The sequence below is a fragment of the Lasioglossum baleicum genome, chromosome 9 (genome assembly GCF_051020765.1).
Source record: "Lasioglossum baleicum chromosome 9, iyLasBale1, whole genome shotgun sequence".
In the NCBI taxonomy this organism is placed as follows: Eukaryota; Metazoa; Arthropoda; class Insecta; order Hymenoptera; family Halictidae; genus Lasioglossum; species Lasioglossum baleicum.
The window spans coordinates 5,208,739-5,228,387 of NC_134937.1; the positions used below are offsets into that span (position 1 = coordinate 5,208,739).

Consider the following 19,649-nt stretch of genomic DNA (forward strand, 5'->3'; position numbering starts at 1 on the left):
ACGTGTTCCTACCTAGTGGCGACCCGGTGGTGCAACTGGCATCGGCTAGCCCACAACAACCCTTTCCCTACGCAGCGACCCGGTGATTAAACAGACATCAGCTACCCCACATATTCCTATCTAGTGGTGACCCAATGGTGAAGCAGACATCGGCTAGTCCACGACAAAATCCCGTAAATACAAACATTCCTCGGTCACGCCACATATTTAAGATCAGTATAGACATTGCATGCAATGCATTCTTCTGTCTACGGTTCTGCATTACCGACTCTGTAGAAATTTTTTTTTATTTATTAGGCTGCTGCATATGAAATGTCCGATTTTTAGCAGTGACATTAAACAAACGCAATTTTGAACCCAATAATTCTATCTATTAGTTTAGTGCATATAAAATGTCCGATTTTAGAATTTCGACTCTTTTAAAACGTTTTGATCGAGAAATGCTGTTACAGTTTATATAGGTTTATTACATAAAACTTTGAGGTACAAAACTAATCATTAACACTAAACGTCCTATGACCGGTCAAATGACCGGTTCTAGATTTTCTGATTTGACAATTAATGAAATTGTAAATTAGAGTTCATTTACTCTTGTCGAGTTTACAAAAGCCTATTTTGTGGCAAGTGTATAAAAATTAAAGAACACCTATACTGCTACATGTATTAATAAAAGTTTCTTTCGGAATGTGTTCCTTTAATGTTGCTAGGTAAATACAAACAATGCGAAAAAAAGGATTTGCATGAATCGAAAACCAACTTTTGGGACAACCTAATATATTACAAGGTAATTGTTTATTATAGACTTTAAAAAGTAAATAAGCATGTATACATAAATATAATGTCGTAGAATAGTTTCAAAAACGCTGAACATTCGCGTAACTTTTTTATCGACGGTTATGCGAGTCTTAATAATCAAGACGCGTTATGTACGAAAAAATCTCCAGTTTATTATAAATAACATATCAAATATAACATGTATACAGTGGCCGAAATTTTTATGAAGTCACTGTGTTTTGTGCCCGTGCGAAATCAATACGGTCCGGTTTATGTACTTCTTTAAGGTCTGGTTTACGTTGTATTTTTGTCCAGGAGTATTTAAAAGTTGTTGCACGCGTCTTGTTGTTACTGGGAGCTCCAATTCAGCTCGAACTTGTGCTGCATTTTTCCTTTCCTTAGCTGCAGACCTCATTAATATTGAATGTTGTCTCTTTGACTATTTTTTATACTATTTTTTTAGACTATTTTTTTTACTACCTTTAAGATGATTTTTTCCGTAATTTTCACGTAAATTGATATAATTATTAATCACAGTATATGACCGATTAGTTTTCTTAGTAATTGCGCAATTAGAGCAGCCCATATCTTTATAAGCATCGATTCATGCTTTTTCTTCACTTGTTAGTACTTTTCCTCTCGGCATTCTCAAACACGTGAATCAAATTATAACAAACAGGATTTCTATGAGTTCTAAAACTAATACTTTTAGAATATTCGCAGTTTTCCGTAGTTCTCTGCTCATAATACAGAGAAACACTAACAATAAGTGACTTTATAGAAACTTCGCACTTGTGTTCTGCACCACACAGAAAAAAATCGAAACAAACGTAAATAGTAAACATAGCGGTCTAGAGTACGCAGTTCCTCTATCTGAGTGTCTACAAGGCACAAGACCAGATACGATAAATCAACAAAAATGGTGATATTTTAAAAATATCTTTGAAAAAGAAGATGACTTATAGAAATTTCGGCCACTGTATACATATATAGGTTGCACGTGTCATGAGATAATAAAGTTTATATACTAATTCCCTTTTTACAACACAATTTCGTTTCCACCGATTGCTGCTCAGAGAATATCCAAGTCAACAATACTCTATGACACAATACTTTATAAAATTCAATTCAAGTTAAGAATATTTGACTTCATACTCAGTAACGCGGGCTCGTCACTGATGTCCAAGTATTTAATCTTATCCTCTGTTGCAGGTTCCCAGATGTCCTTTACGTATTCGTCGAGGGACGATGTGGGGTTCCTAGGTGACAAATAATTATCATATCACACAGAAGCTAACCGATAGAAGTACCATTATAGAAGAGCCAGTGAGTGAAAGAACATAGAATGGCTAGGGAAGCTACAAAGGAAAAGGAAAGTCAGAAAGGTGAGTAAGACCGAAGAATAGAAAAATATGAAATATATAAGGTAGATAGTGTAGATAAAGTAATTATGATAGAAGGTACTAGGAAGAGGAATTGTTGGAAACGGGTAAATGGGCAGAATGCATGGATTAAATTACTTTATGTACAGAACCAAGTCTAATTCGCAGCCGTTCGGCTGAATAAATAAAGTTATACAGGGTGGTCATTAACAGCTGGCAGAACCAAAAACGAGGAAATTCAACAAAAAACCATAAGCCGAAAATATAGAATAAACTTTGTTCATGTGAGGATTTGATTCCGAAAAAATCAAGTTTGAAAATTCGGCGAACACGTGTCCTATTGAAAAGGAGTACTTCTTGCAAATACTATAATTGTAAGCACACAAACTTGAGGGATTTTCAAACTCGATTTTCTCGAAAACAAAGCCTCGTATTGTATGAGAAAATTTTATTCTACATTTTCAACTTATTTTTTTATGTAGGATTATCCTGTTTTCGGTTGTACGAACAGTTACCGATCACCCAGCGTGTACAATACTATTGTTCGTATTTAATGCACGTTGAAATAATTCGTTCAACAATTATATTCACGATATTGATCGAATATTTTCTGTTAGGAGTAGCAGTATAATTATTTTTAATATAAACTATTATTTATAAATTAGTAGAAATTACTATTAGTATAAATTTAAATTGTAGTCGTAAGTGTAACCCTTCGCACTTGAGTTATGACTCCGAGAGAGTCACCACTAAAAATTGCTGCACCGTTCTTCAAAATATAATTTACATTATTAAATGTGTTGGTATCTAATCAATTACTAAGCATTTAAGTACTGTATGAGGTACTACATTAAAGTTAAAGTTAAAATAGTTAAAATAGCTCCGAGTGCAAGGGTTTAAGCCATTCGAGAAGCTACAACTTTGGCTGTTTCAACTCACCCTGTTTTTCCGAAATTGGTCCACATACGAGTTAACCGTTCCAATGTCGCTCTATCTTTCGTTCCTATTGCTGGTGGTTCTGGGTCCTCAAGTTTAAGAGGACACAGGTAAAGCAGGTACGCCATTTCATCGGTATGAGATGCCCCTAAACAGTTCAACTGTCTCAATACTCAGCGAATTTTATGTATCATGACATGACAAACAGAAATATGTAGCTTAAATGCATGGCATTCAATATATTTAAAGAATATAAGAATACATGATAATCGTTTTAATAAGTTGCGAATAGCGCGTCGACATGTGCGCGTAAATCCTTTTATTCTTTCTACTGTCCAAAATTACACCCACCCAGTTTTATCGTAAATGCTCAAATCCGCGATCTACTGATACATGATTAGAATAAGCAAAATGCATCCTTCAAGTTTGTCTCACAAGTAAAAATGACAAACTGAACGAAAGAAACTAGATTACCTTTAACGATACGATCGGCGAACATATCCGTATATGTTTTCTGATTGCCGACATATGTGTATACATAAAAGTAAGTAGGCGCTGATGTTCTCTTCACCCGATCCTGTACATACAATTTCGCGGGAATGCCGAAATAGACGTCGCTCACAAAACGTACAAGTTGATCTATCTTTTCCGGACCGATCTTTCCATCGAAATAGGTATTCTCAATAGCTTTGAATAACTTATTGCTTTCGTCGGGACCTAAATTCATCAGAGACGCTAATCTTTTCATTTGGAAGTTTAAAAATTCAGTGGGTTTCTTCGTCGACGCTTCTGGAATGCCAAAAGAATTGCACAAATATGAAGTACGAATACACTTACGTTGAACTTACAGATCACTAAATGCGACTATTTTACAATATTATACAAATAACAACAATGTTCTTATTTACATTTTTAGCACGTTTTATTATGCGTCTAAAGAAATTCAGTTATTAAATAATTCCTCAGAAATGCAATTTTTATATCAATAATCGTAAGTTCAAAAGTTTTCAACACGCCATTTCGACGGGTTTCGTAGTTCTGAAGAAATGTTATTGATAATAATTACCATTTGCAAACATTAGAAATTCGTGCGACGCGTATCCAACAATAACGGGAACACGCGCTTCCTTTGTCAGCATTTCCTCCAGAGGAAATGGCAAAACTGGATTTTCCGCCATTTCGTCAGTGTTCAGCCCAAACGGAATATCAAAATCTGCCTTTTCCTATGAAAATCACGCGAGAGAGATTATCTAACTGTGTACGTTTATACGTGAACTATATTACTTTCCATAAATTCTACGGTCATCTCTAAATTGACGCCCAACAACAGTAGAATCCATTTACGGTTACGCAAACATCTCCTTGACTTCTACTATGTCCTCACACAATGAAATCGATAAACAGGGAATTGAAATGGTCACAATCTCTTGGAATATTAAATACTCTATGGAACACTATTAAACGATAACTTAAACAAATATTACAGAAATTTCGGTTTTACTTTCAATCTTTAATGTGCTCTAAAAATGTCTTGTCGTCTAGAATTTTATGAAATTCGATTCGTTTGTAAAGTATGATTCTAGACAAGTATTTTTAAATTTACAAGATTTATGTAATTATAAAAGTTTGAATGGGGTGATGTTCATAAAGCGTTAAGGTATTAAACACAGAACGATCTACATGTCTCTAGTACACCTGTCAAGATAATCCACATCGCTGTTATTTAGCACATTAAACGCGGAAGTACTGTATATTTGCTGTCACTTAAAATACATATTCAAAATTCAAAATTATGTTTGCACGGGTTATACGCAACGTATCATTACGCTTATACTAAATAAGAATCTAAATTTCCGATTAACTCGAAGACATAATCACAAGAATCACAGTAGCCATTTGAATATTTTGTTCGTGAACGAACTGGTTCACTTCTAACAAGCTCAATTTCGATTTTGTAATTCCCTAAAAATGTATATTTCTTAATCTTTCGACAGAGTTACTTTGCAATTATAAGCACATGCAAAGACGTAACGAAAGACAGTCATAATCAACGTTGGTACAATATAGTTTATATCAATATGAAGAGTGTAACACAATTAATAAGGGACGGAGTTATTCGTTGAATTAGAGAAGAAATCAAAAATTTCTAAATGATGATAGCAAACACTAATGACAAATTAACTCGTCATCCTCGGTTAAAAGGTCCAAGCTTGAATGAAAATATAGAAAAAATGAAACACTCAAAAATTTCGTCATTTTACAATAACAAAAATCTCAAAGAATATCGCGTGCTAATGTGTACCAGCTCCTTAAACGATTAAATAAATTAAAAGTTAATGCTCGTGTTGCAAAGTGATCTAAAAACTGTAAACCTGCATGAACGTCTACAGACTAATTACAAGCGTGTTGGAGAATCGGTACATTCTTATTACATGAAAAACCCAGTTACATGAACAACATGAACCGACTCGTTTCCGGCTGCATCCACACGAATCAAGATTCTACTGTACCGTGGGGTTGCCCGTAATTATTAAACGCATGTCAAGAAAACTTGTTTGCCTGCTGCGTAAGTATGCGGTCGACAGCCTTGACGATGTCATTTGCATCAACCGTTCGAAGGTACTGAACAACGTCTTCAGGATCGGTGGAATCGTTGCCAAGGACTTTGGCAAGTCTGAAACATCGCTCAGGTTTACTTTGATTCAGGCTCCACGGACACGTCAACAATCCACTTTGCATGATTGCTTTGTGAAAGAGTCCTACGAACAACAATGACTACATAGTATTTTATTGTGCCAAAAATCCAGTTTATCGTTTTCCTACATTTTGCAAGCGAACGTCGGGCTTATTAATGTTCGAGTTATCGGCCAATCAACAACAACCCAGTAAGCAATCACCTCTTGACTTGGTATGAATTTGGCACCAACTTTGGCGCCAAATACAGACCCGTCTGTTTCCGCATTAGGCTCGGTATTTGGCACCTAAATTCTATGCCAAATGCAGGCCGAACCTAACCTTGCTTTAAGAGTAAATATTGGGCAAAATCGTTATTATCATCATTTTAAGGTTCGTAAATGTTTGAATGATCGGAAGCGCATGGAACGTAAAACTAAAATTTCCCTCCTACAGCAAGGTTTACGATTGCCCTCTACAACGAGAGCAGGGTCTGTTCTGGATTTGGCCTCCATTTGGCATGGAAGGTAATTATTGCGAAAGGGTCTGCGTACTCCGATTTTGATGAAATTTAAATATGTTATTGATTTCGACATTCTGAACAATATTTATTTACTTTCGCAATAATTACCGCATGGAATTTTGGGACGGAATGTCCGCCTTTTGTTCGCAGTTATTGGTCTTAATCTGCACAATCAGATTTTGCGGACTGTATTATTATAGTGGGGGCCATTTACTTTCAGTCAAGTAGTGTTGTATATTGTAAACTCTCTGTGCTCTCTTGAAAAGATCACAAAGGTATAGAAACTATATTTTCATAAAATTTAAACCTTGTTTCATTAACACTAACTGTACCGAGCACGAAATGTGATTAGTAGACCTTATTTTATAAACATTAGAAGACTGAATGTATTTATCTGGCGCGCAGTTTTTATAACAATAGGTACTCGAATGAAGTCGTTAATTTAATCTAATGGAGGTATCTTCGTAATTTCAATAATCATTATAAAACAAGAGATGTGAAAAATTTGTATTGGTATGAAGCACTCGACAACTTTGTAAATATCATAATGTTGGATAGTAATTTTTGGAATGGACAATTTTACTTACGTACAAGTGACAATTTGTTTATTCTTGTATCAAACGTTTACTTTTACAACTGGAGAGTCTTAATATTTCGTAGGTAATTCTTTTTGTAGGATTATAGCTGCACACTTTCGCATTGACTTCTACGTACAATTCTTCTCTTTTTAGGTTCTGTTTTTGTATATTTCTCCACATCGATCCTAACATTTCTATGGTGTTAAGATCTGAAGATTGCATCAGACATTTTAAAAACACTATTGTTTTGGTCTGATGAAAATGATTTAACGACATGTACGCTAAGTTTTTGGTAGTCTTCAGCTTAATACACACAATCATTTCTCCTGCATCTCTCTGCATATGGTGGCAACGCATCTTTTAGTACATTTAAATGAACATAACAGTCCATGATTTCCCGTATTCAATGAATGGTGCCTAGAACATTCATGAACGTTGCACCCCAAACAAATACCGATCCATCATCTTCTTCGATCGTCAATTTTGGCGCCAATGCGACGCCTAACGTAAGTCTACATTCGAGTATGTATTTTACTACTTCTCCGTGAAGACTACCGTGAACATTGCTCTTTCGCAAAAACAATTCTGACAAGATGATTTTTCCCCGAAATGAAGAGCTTCTTTCTTGCAGCCCTTCCTCTTAGTCCAAATTCACTTAATCGACGACGGACTGATCTCACACTAATATTTTTATCAAGATTTGGCATTATTTCGTTATGAATGTCAACAGCTGTCTCAAATCTGTTCACTTTGGATAATCAATGAATAATATGGTCGTTTCTAGCGTTCGGTTTTCATGTTCTACAATTTGCAGAGGCTGTTATGTATAATTCCATGACGCTCAATATTTTGCATTTCATGACAGCAAGTCATTACAGATGTCTCTAGCTAGTCTTTAGTTATCTCCCGGAATGTTGTTCACTTTTTCGATGCATTTATACTTGATGTGATGGATTGCTGTCACGTTCTTTGCCTCACCCATCGTAGTCGCTTACAACGCACTTCTAATTGTCTCAAATGTTCAATGGATACTGATCAAAATTACTTATACAACGTTTGTATTCAGACATACCGAACTATTGTCACAATGTACGTAAGTGATTGTCCTCCTCGAAAGCGACAGATCAGAACAAAGTGAATATAAATGTCCTTGAATTTTCGGAATTAACAGAAACATTACTGAGACTTTATAACAGAAGGTACAAAACTTTATAAGAATACAATTTAGACGCTTTCGCAAGCTTCCCAGAAAAGTATAAGCTATTTGGCACTTAAAATATCACTAGTACGTAAGTAAATGACCGCCACTGTGGTTATCGGTTACCTTGCGCTCGTGGCGATACTGCCAGTGCATGTGCCAACACTCCTCCAGCACTCGCCCCGAAAATCGTGACATTGTTAGGATCGCCCCCGAAATTCGCTATGTTCTCTTTAACCCATTGCAAAGCAGCTATCACGTCTTTCAGTCCCTGATTGCCTGGCGCAGACTTGTGTCCCAGATTTAAGAAACCTTCGACATATACCGTTAGAAATCTAATTACCTCAAATAAGACAAAATTCTTTTATTCATCCCTTCCCTTATAGGGTTCGAATAATCTATTATTTTAGATGAGTATTAGATTAAAATGTGAATAATTCATTTTAAAGGACTAACCGAAAGCACCAAGTCTATAATTAGTCGAAACGACCACGACGTCCTTTGCTACCAAGTAGTCTGGTCGGTATTCCACGAAACTTCCCGATCCTATTTGGTATGCGCCGCCGTGGATCCAAAACATTACCGGTTTACGTTCACTAAGTGAATTAGTGTAAACATTAAGGTAAAGACAATCCTCCTGGCCGATTACATCGACCGTTTGCTCTTTTCGTAATTGTGTACCGCGTATCCCAGAAGTTTTTGCAGTTTCTTTGATACCGGTCCATGGTGCCGGTGATTGTGGATCCTATTTGTCGAATCGGGGAAAGAACGATCGATAAATGGATGAATTTGAATCGAACGAATAACGCGCTCGGTACAGAGATATACAGTAAATCCTCAATAGTCGCAAAAAGGTCGTACACGTTGAAGGCATAAAATATATCCCCTCCACTGTAGTAATCTGATCTCGGCTCGGGTATATCGGTGTGAACCATTACTAACCTAATTATAAAACGTCTTTATTTTTCATTATTTTTTTATGGGACTTTCACCAATATATTTGTGGCATTTTTCTGATTAAAATGATACCAAACACGATATAATTTCAACTGTATTTAGTGGTTTAATTGACGATGAAAGTTTCGGGCGCAAGGAAGGACACCGTATGGGAAAGAAAGAGACGCGGAGAGTCGGCCGCACTCTGTCTCTCTTTACCATTTCTTTTCCACGTTCGGGTCGGTCTTTGAATCTCGAATATATAGTCTCCGTCAACGAACAGTGCACACGAGCCTCCCCGAGGCTTTCGCGACTATAGAGAATTTACTGTAAATCCAGTTTTCTCATGACTTGCTCAAAGTAATATGTAGAAATTATTTTTGCTTTAGAGTTTGTTAAGAGTTAACATTCGCTACGTAACTGAGAAAATATTAATCGATTTAGGTGATCTATTACCTTAAATCTGAGTTCACCGATAGGAGGAGCAGCGAATGGTATCTCATGAAACGCGATGAAAGAGTTACCAAAGACGCTTTTCTGTACACCACCTCGTAATTTACCTTGTTTTATTGTAACTATCGGTTCGTTCATTGTTGACCACGCTCTAACCAACATGACAACGCCCCAATGTCGTCTACGGAGAGAATGGGTGCAAAACATGAATTGTGTCTGCACCGCAATCATATTGTCTATTTACTTATCGTATCAAGGTGCTGATACCAGAAACATGACATCCAAATCGTAGATATCTACAAAAATTTCGGAGACCTAAGTATGCATCATATCAACAGTCGTACATATAAAACGCTTGTAACGGTAAAGCACATACCTAGAAGCTCTCTACGAGGAATTTCAATACTTGTCGGCTGACGAATGCCTAAACGGGTGTAAGCTGTTTAACATTTTAAGATTGGAACGTGGTGTCGGGACTAAGGTTAGAAAGTGAAGTTAGCAGAGTGACCAGATTCGAATAAACTATACAGTTTTGATAAATATCGATAATGATGTGTACAATTAGTGCTGTTATTGAGCCCAAATTTTCTCGCGCGATGGCGGCGATTTCAGCCTCAGTAACGTAAGCTTCTCGATAAAATGGGATACTACTTTGAGCGGCCCGCAGAATTTTAAGAAATTGATGCGATTTGTTTATGAAAAACGAATGTATGACAAACTTCTGTATATTTTGTAACTCGTGGGACACTACGTTACACAAGTAAGTAAACGCTAACGTCTTAGCCCCGTTTCACACTCGAGCGGACCGTCCGCGCTCCGCGCGCGGAGCAAGTTACCTGCGATGTTATGGGAGCTTTCACAGTACAGCGGATGGTCCGCGCGCGGAGCGAGCGTCCGCACGGCTCCTCCGCGTCCGCGCCACAGAGTTCCATGTAATCAAATGTAGGCTTTCACAGCCAAGCGGACTCCGCCGCGGAGCAAGCATCTATACAGGGTGTCCCAAAATTCGTGAAAATCCCGAAAGGGGGTGGTTCCTGAGACCATTTCAAGCGACATTTTCCTTTGCAAAAATGTTATCCGCGGCTTTGTTTAGGAATTATTAACGAAAAACACGGACCAATCAGAGCGCTATCTAGACATGAGTTGCCACAGTCGGCCAATAGACAGTTGGCGCGCAGGTCCGGCTTTGCCAACTCGCGTCTAGGTCGCGCTCTGATTGGTCCGTGTTTTTCGTTAATAACTCCTAAACAAAGCCGCGGATAACATTTTTGCAAAGGAAAATGTTGCTTAAAATGGTCTCAGGAACCACCCCCTTGCGGGATTTTCACGAATTTTGGGACACCCTGTATGTATAGTACTGTTGTGGCGGCCATGGCGCGGGTCTATGCCGCACAATGGGACAAACCGATAATTCTGTGTCAAAATCAAAAAACTTTTGATAGAAATGAAATAGAGCGATGACTTTTTTTTAAATTAAAGCTGAAACATTGCAGAATATGGGAAAAATAGAGAGATTATGGTACGAACGTTTTTTAACCTTGAAAAAATTCGTCAAACTTGCACAATCTCAAGACAATTGTGGTTTATCCAATACCACGCGCGGAAAATTTTTTTTTGACATGCTATACATAATTCCCAGTAGATTTTTTCAGGTTGAATTCAAATCTGGTCTCAAAATTTATCTACGAAGTCAGGATTTTGCAAAAAATCTATTTTTGTGAACAAAATTAAGAAATCATTTTTTCGTTGTAATAACCCACTAGTTTGAAGGTATTTGGAATTCTCATACATAAAACACAATAACTGTATACTGTATGAATACTGAAAAAAAATTAAACTTAGTTTTTGTTGAGATATATTTCTGTCAATTCTCCATCTTCGCTCTCTGTCTCTATCTCCCGCCTTATTACAATTTATGGATAGACCGTATGGCGATTAACTTCATCAATCGATTGAATCGGTCTCCGATTTTTCAATGATTACTTTTTTAATCGTACACATTAATCAATCAATCTCGATTAAAATTTTAATCGATTAATGCCCAACTCTTCTGCAACTCTCCACAATTTTTCCAATTAATTCTTCAAATGATCGTATAAACATACGAAAATAATTAAAAAATTTGTCTTCGTTGTTACGTAAATCTACGTATAACGAGACAAACGCGCCTTTTAAACTCCGCTTAGCAATAAGCGGATGTACCCAGTATCGCCTGTTCGTTAGAATTTCTTTTTTCTATTTTTTTTATTTATATAATGAACAGCAACAACATTAAGCAGTAATTCTGTCATACGTGAATAATACTACAGGCTATATACTATCGATTGAAGCTGCACGCGGACCGCGGACGGTCCGCTCAAGTGTGAAACGGACCTTTGGGTGGATTTATAGTGGAGCAGCGAGGTGAGCTGTGCGGTGAAAAAAAAGAAAAACAAAGAAAATATTATACATATACATATACTTTTTCATTAGTATGTGTCGAAATGTTGTCACGAATGCTGGTTTCTTTTCACCGCGCCGCTATCATCGATGCTCGCAGCTCCACTATAAATCCACACTTTTAGTACGACAGTAATGATGTTTTAGAGTTATTTAAATCGAAATATCTCGTCAACTACTAACTTTTCAACATACATAGGTTAGTACCTTTTTATAACGAATGTCCAGCTGCATCGATTGATGTATTAAAAAATACCTCATTCCATTAAAAAAATATCGATGACCTTGAAATCTTGTAAAAAAATTACCCTGAAAATTTTGTCCCTTACACCAGTGGTCCCCAACCCCCGGTCCGTGGATCAAATAGTACCGGGCCGCCCAAGGAACATAAAATACAATTATTTAAATACAATTAAATTAAAATTATTAAATCAGAACAATCTGAAATATAAACAATCAACGTCCCCCCCTCCCCCCTGCAGCGGGCCGCGGTAAAATTATCAAACGTTGACCGGTCCGCGGCGATAAAAAGGTTGGGGAGCACTGCCTTACACCGTTACATGTGGCCCTTCAAACAGTGTAACTTTGTCCTATGAAGTTATTTTCTACAACGAAAAGTAACGGAGATATTTAGGTGTTCTGTTTCTTCGGACTCATCCTGTACAGGGTGAGCTTCCAATTTTCAAAGATTACTTCTGGATTTTCGTATGCCTCTCCGCCCCACACCATCTAAATTTTTCCATTACTAGCTCAAATTCTGTATGACGGCTATATAGAATGAAAAGATTATGCGATCAGAATTAGTCAGGATTATGTGGGGGGGGGGTGGAGAGGGCTGGCGGTCCGACCACGCATACGACAATCCTGGAGAAGTCTTTCAAAACTGAAAGCTCATCCTATGTGAGTGAGATCCTGTCTTCTCTTTCATATCTCGAAAACTAAAAGCGACCCCCCTGTTGCTGCATAACATATTTAAATTTCATCAAGTTCGGAGTATGTAACCTTTTTGCAATAATTACCCAACATTTTTTTCTTATTTGGTGACATAGAATATACTGACAAAGTTTGAACATTAAAACCTAGGACACCCTGAATGTTTAACAATATATAATAGTTTAATTAATTTGGGTTAATTAATAAAAGGGTTAATTAATTTTTTTATAAAGATTAAAAATCAGTGTCCATATATAAATATTTTTAAATTGAGGGTCTGTGTTGCTATGTCGAAAAGGCATCTTTTCAACCGAATTAATAAGAAAAGAATTACGTAAAAAAATACGAAAAATGTATTAAGGATTGAAAAAAGTTATTACCACGAGTATTTTAAAAAACGTAGAAAATCACAGCTGTCGGTTGAACTTCGAATCTACACTTACCCAAACTATCTTGAACGTGATAATACTATGACCCTTTCGATTAAGTGATATAGCACTTTTCCACCACTGTTGAATGTCTTAACACTAGTTAACACGAAAGAAAGAGTAAAGCAACATTAAATGTTTTGCGCGTCCATGCTCGACACGCGGCCCTCCAATAACGCAATCATGAAACTTCTTTTTTTATCTGACAGACTCCCTAACCAATTTTTATTCCGTTTCCGACTACAGTAATCGCTCTTTCACTGACCGTAGTCGCCCGTGCGATTACTATTTAATGCCTACCCATTCCACTGCCGGCCAACGCCGCGCCGCACAGTGGGGTGTTTGCCCGATTTCAGCGGCCACAGCTAGTTCAAAATTCGCTCAATATTGAAACTGCTGTAACTTTGCTAAAATTTATCCAAATTTGATGAAAAAACAACCATTTTAAAGCTTGAGATTTCTACTTTTTGTACTGTATGCCGTTTTTACTGAAACGGATGTTTTGAATGCAAAATTTGTCCATAAAGAGGAGCGTATCAGATTGTAAAGTTTGTATACATATAGCTATTTTTCAATCAAGTACTGCGGATTATATTTCATATTTTACCGTTATTCGTCTATTTCATGTACACTACCAAAAAGTGTAATCATTTACAATTAAAATATCTTCTTAAGATAGTTATTACAAAGAATAATCTCCGTTATTTATAATAGCACTGTCCAACAGCCTAAAAGTATTTCGATTCCCGCTATGCGATTCTTATATGTAGAGTTTTCCGCGCTGATTCCGAATCTGTTTTTAATTTTTTTCCTATACGTCCAGTTTTGGAGAAAATGGAGTTTAAAAAAAAGACATACTTTAAACAAATATTGTGATGTTATTATAAAAGATATTGAATTGTTCTTTACAGCAAAAGATTCTGTAGACTTTCCCGAATACAGTGATATCCAATATTAATACATTATGATTGTTTAAACATGTTTGAACAATGATTAAAGACGGAGAGACACCACTTTTGCACCAATTTTTGCGGATATTTTCGAATTTATCTCAAAAAATAAGGGTCCAGCGGAAAATCGAACTATACCACGCGATAGAGCAGATTTTTATCTTGAAGACCCCCCGTTTGAAGTTTGCGACATCGACGTTTTTTTTCGAACCAGAAAGGAAAATATCTTCGCCCGACATGAGTTTCCGCCAGTGGCGCTCGGACGGGATACGGCGCAGCGACGGGATACGGAGCGGCGAACGACCGTTCTGGTGGTGAGCGCCACTGGTGACAACTCATGTCGGGCGAAGATATTTTGCTTTCTGGTTCGAAAAAAACGTCGACCATGCAAACTTCAAAGGGGGGTTTTCAAGATAAAAGTCTGCTCTATCGCGTGGTATAGTTCGATTTTCCGCTGGACCCTAATTTTTTGAGATAAATTCGAAAATATCCGCAAAAATTGGTGCAAAAGTGGTGTCTCTCCATCTTGAATCATTGTTTAAACATGTTTAAACAATCATAATGTATTAATATTGGATATCATTGTATTCGGGAAAGTCTACAGAATCTTTTGCTGTAAAGAACAATTCAATATCTTTTATAATAACATCACAATATTTGTTTAAAGTTGAAAAGTATGTCTTTTTTTTAAACTCCATTTTCTCAAAAACTGGACGTATAGGAAAAAAATTAAAAATAGATTCGGAATCAGCGCGGAAAACTCTATAAGAATCGCATAGTGGGAATCGAAATACTTTTAAAAAGTTGAAATTTGTTGGACAGTGTAGTATGGAAAAATGTTATGAACAAAATTTGCACAGTTCAGAGGGGGATATGTTGTGGCACAAACATTTTCTGCGTGGGTGGAGGCATAGGGGAGATTTCAAGGTCACCTTGATTTTTTTAAACAGAATGTCCTTTTTTAGACCATAGATCGATAGAGTATCAAATTCTGAGTATAAAAGTGTTGACCTTCGTATGTCCTAAACCTAATATTTAACGAGATATTATCAAAAGAAGAAAGAAAATTATTTCGATAATATCTCGTTAACTATTAGATTTAAGACATGTGGAGCTCAATACATTTTTACTCAGAATTCAATAGTCTATCGATTCATGATACAAAAAGTAGGTCTTTCGATTTAAAAAAATCGAGGTCACCTTGAAATCTCCTCTATGCCTACACCCACGCAGAAAATGTTTATGCCACAACATGTTCCCCTCTGTTCTTTGCAAATTTTGTTCATAATGCTTCGTACAGACTAGAACATTCCGACGAACTGCGCCGCGAACCGCGCCGCAAACCGCGCATTTCGACAAACATTTCGACGAACGTTTCGACGAATGGCGATCGGAACGGATTTGTGTTATTTCCAGATTTTCTTGCGAACAACTATGGGAGCTGCAGCGGTGTATACTACACAAAGAAATACAGAAAATGTTGGCACTTTATTTAGATGTAATGTTCAGGTCTCTATGAAGCATCAGATTCGAGATTAAATGACTTGAATTTTTGGATATTTTATGACATTTCGACGAACATTTCGACGAACATTGCCACGAACGCCACCACGAACTTCGCCGCGCGCATTTCGGCGTGCATTTCGGCACGCATTCGCGCGAACGGTCGATCCATCAGCTATGGGAACGCCGCCGCGCGCATTTTGGCGAACATTTCGACGAACATTTCGACGAACGGTGCCACGAACGGTGCCATGAACGCCGCCGCGCGCATTTTTGCGCGCACGAACGCGAACGGGCTGGCACTTACAAATCTGTTTGCAGGACAGATAGCATATCCTAAATATTCATAATATAATTTATAAATCTCAAGAAATATACATAAATTTATAAACAAAGACATCGGTGATTTAAATTATATATTGTAGTAAATTTAATTAAATTATAATTTGTCTCAAATTATTAAAGATGCCCTTGCTATGAAAACATTGCATTTTTTTCCCTGATATTTTACGTGAATTCTGAACATTTTCGGTAATCTTGCACACCCCTGCAGAAATCCCGAAAAATTTCACGGGAAACCCGAACACCACCGGAAATCCCGAATATTCTCTGAAAGAACTCAGGATTTTTGGGATCCCGTTCCGACATGATACGAGGCTTCCCATCTCGGTCCCGGCATCGGGATTCGGGAATTCCCGGGTTTTTAGCGGGGTTGCCTCAAACTTTTTCTATAAGAACTCTATTCCTCTCGATATTGAATAAAATGTATGTCTCTTGACAGTAGCAGCATCATCGCGCAGCCCAATGTCGTTCGTCGAAATGTTCGTCGAAATGCGCGGTTCGCAGCAAGGTTCAAGGTGCTGTTCGCGGCGCGGTTCGTCGAAATGTTCTAGTCTGTACGAAGCATAACATTTTTTCATATTGTAAAAATGTTTATACCACCGTTTAGATGACTTGAGTGTTTCATATGTTTATTTGTTATATATAATTTTATTGATTTATGCTGTTATATAATATAATTTTATTGATTTATGCGTTGCGTTAGTGCTTTTGTTAACAAATGTATGTATGTATGTATGTATGTTACGTTCAGATTTATACAACAAATTACGACGTGTCGTGTCGAACCTCCGAGCCTCCTTACAAATTCAGAAGTGGGATTAGATTCCGCGAGTTACGTGTTCGTTTATGCTTGAAAATAAAAGAGAGAATTGAAAATGAGTGTAAAAATATCGGTTTCAAGTTTAAAAGAAAGACTGCGCAGTATGAATTTACCAATGTCGGGCACGAAGGCCGCATTGATAAGCCGGTTAATTGAAGCGGGTGCGGAATCGTACCTAAACACCGATGCCGAGCTAGAAGAAGAGGAAGTCATCGAACAGACGCCACAGTGGGCTCGATTGAAGAAGTACGCGACATTTTGCGAAAAAATCAACTTTCCAATTTTGATATTTTTTCAATTGATATCGATTTCTAAATGCCCACCGACCACGAAAATGATAAAATTAATCAAATACAATAGCAGTTCTAGTTGTGATACACGCATGAAGTTAGACAGTTTAGGAATATCGATTTTCCCTACATAATTTGGCTGTTCATTCTTAAAGTGTCCTGATAACTGTGATCAACTTCTTGTCCTGAATTTTTTCTACATCAAAATGCACACTTTATTCATAAGAAATCATACTTTTCATTGACAATTATGATATATAACATATTTTTTTAATTTTTAAATTTGTATCTTTGACATGTGCGATCTTTCAAGTCCCAGGAGATCCCAGTTTTTAACAAGTAAGGATCTTTTCAGTGAACCTTCCTCTATGTAATGTGACAAAAATGATTTCCTCCTTCGAGTTCTTTTTCAAGATACATATTAATGTCTGAAGACATCAGCGTCGCGTTATCTTGTCTGCGCTCGGACGCGCGCTACGCGCTGAATTCGTCAAGTACGCAGCCTCTGAAAGTCTGACAGAACTGTATTGAATATTTATATTTATATTATATTTTTATTTAATATTAATTTATATTTTGCAGTAAATAAGTCAGTCTTTCATCTCTGATATTTTGACTGCGTTGAGTTTGACGAATTCTTTTCGACAGTGCATAAGTTACGTTGTAATTGTTTACGCGCATCAATCTTCAAATCTTTTGAAATTTCTTTTCAAATGTTTTGTTTTGTCGACGCAAATTGTGGATTGAAACAGAATTACATATTGTCAGTCAGAGCAGAACTATCAGCCTGAGCAGTACAGTGATTCCGATATTATTTTCAGTTTTATACGTTTTCTGTTCATATTATTTGATATAATGCATCAAGTGAGTTAATATATATCAATTATATTTTATTTTTAGAACTTCATATACAGTAAGGAGCATAACTGATTCCACACACTTTAAATCAGAATAACTTTTATATGAATGGACCAAACGACTTCAATTTCTCTGTAAGGCTAGAAGAATTAGTTTAGTAAATGACGTCTAATAAATAAGTTGAAAACATGCATTTGGTCGGGAAATTGTGAAAAACAATACTAAAAATTGATTTTTACAACTTTTTTAGCTGGGCCAATAACGAACATTTAAAAAATGTATTTTGTCAACTGTTATAAATTATATACGCTCTGAAAATTTCATTGAAATTGGTTATTTGGTTTACGAATTATAAACGATCAAAAGTGGTAAAAATTGCAATTTTTCAATATTTTCGGCCTTAACAAATTTTTCTCAAGAATTTAAAACTTAAACATTGTGTCTATTTGCATTAAATAGCGAAAATATTAAATACATTATAGAATAAATAATTTATAAAGCTGTTTTAAATTAATAAAAACTGTTAAACAAATGTGAAATATGTTAAGTTAAAAATCATTGAAAAGGAATTATTTTTTATATATATACAGTTCAAATTTCATTGCAATATCTTCAGTGGTTTAAGAGTTAGTCAAAAATGTCGCGTACTTTTTCAATCGAGCCCACTGTGAGACGCCAGCCACTACGACCGAAAATGCCGTTTCTCGACAGGCAGCGATGACTACTACCGAGACGGAATTATTACGACGGGAACGATATCTGGCTGAGCGAGAAGTACTGTTGCTGCGAAGAGAATTAGAAATATTACGAGTCACCCCGCGCGAAACCAGCCGATCACCAATGCCGCCTATGTCTACAAAATGGAGAGACATAAAAGATATGGTTGCAAATTATGATGGCATTTCTTACGATTACCACGTGTGGGAAAAACAAATTAAACAATTAATACTAAATTATGCCTTACCGGACGGTACCGTAAAAGCCTTAGTGTGTAACAAATTGGCGGGTAAAGTGTTAAAGTGGTACCATACGCAAAGTGATTATGTAGAAATGAGCTGTGAGAACTTGTTACTGGAAATCAAGAAGATGTTCGGACGGCGAGCAACCCCTTTAAGCTTGCGCAAAGATTTCGAAGCAAGAAAGTGGGCACCGGGTGAAATATTCGCTGATTATGTACATGATAAAATTACGATGGCGAATCGAGTTCCTGTTGCCGACAACGAACTTATTGATTATGTGATCGATGGTATCCCAAACGAGAGCTACTGGACTCAGGCACGCATCCAGTGTTTCCAGTCAATCGACGCGTTGTTGACGGCGTTTGAAAAGGTGATTCTACCACGAGAAACAACGCGGCGGGAAGGAGTGCATCGAGAAGAAAATTGGACGATGGTGAAGAAAATTTCAAAGACACCGAGAGAACAAAAGGACGGGGCGACGACAAGATGTTACAACTGCAATGAAACGGGACATTTTGCAGCGTCCTGCCTAAAGTCGAAGAGGGAGAGAGGCTCCTGTTACAAATGCGGCAAATTTGAACATCGATCGAATCAATGTCAACCGGAAATGAAGGAGGTATACTGAACTGTGCCGGCGACGGCGACTGTCCGCGTCTCTTTCTTTCCAATACGCT

The 19,649-nt window shown here is 37.0% G+C and overlaps 2 protein-coding genes across 28 annotated transcripts in view; one reads left to right on the forward strand and one right to left on the reverse strand.

Annotated features, from left to right (window-relative positions):
• The window catches only part of LOC143212094 (uncharacterized), a 59,267-nt gene that overhangs the window by 19,164 nt on the left and 20,454 nt on the right, over window positions 1-19,649 (forward strand). For 11 of the 20 annotated variants that reach the window (XR_013009624.1, XR_013009628.1, XR_013009614.1 and 8 more), the window contains 2 exons: window positions 708-784; window positions 1,987-2,159. Coding sequence is in view for 1 of the 20 variants with exons in the window: in XM_076430450.1 (XP_076286565.1) it covers window positions 18,734-19,591 (858 nt within the window). In the remaining 19 variants the exon portion in view is untranslated. Of the gene's footprint in view, window positions 1-707; window positions 785-1,986; window positions 2,160-13,499; window positions 19,592-19,649 lie in introns of those variants that run through there. The other 9 variants (XR_013009623.1, XR_013009622.1, XR_013009620.1 and 6 more) reach the window with 2 other exon arrangements.
• LOC143212095 (esterase FE4-like) lies at window positions 776-13,535 on the reverse strand. 8 transcript variants are annotated; one of them, XM_076430455.1, is made up of 11 exons: window positions 13,269-13,535; window positions 12,100-12,201; window positions 9,830-9,877; window positions 9,457-9,749; window positions 8,521-8,809; window positions 8,191-8,376; window positions 5,652-5,851; window positions 4,159-4,315; window positions 3,567-3,881; window positions 3,096-3,240; window positions 776-2,033 (listed from the first exon to the last, which is right to left on the reverse strand). In XM_076430455.1, exons 4-11 carry the CDS (start codon window positions 9,682-9,684, stop codon window positions 1,898-1,900), a joined length of 1,656 nt encoding a protein of 551 aa, XP_076286570.1. In that variant the 5' UTR covers window positions 9,685-9,749; window positions 9,830-9,877; window positions 12,100-12,201; window positions 13,269-13,535; the 3' UTR covers window positions 776-1,897. The 8 variants fall into 8 exon arrangements, with proteins under 8 accessions (XP_076286570.1, XP_076286574.1, XP_076286567.1 ...); XM_076430459.1 differs by lacking the exon at window positions 12,100-12,201 and having other exon boundaries at window positions 9,561-9,749; XM_076430452.1 differs by lacking the exon at window positions 12,100-12,201.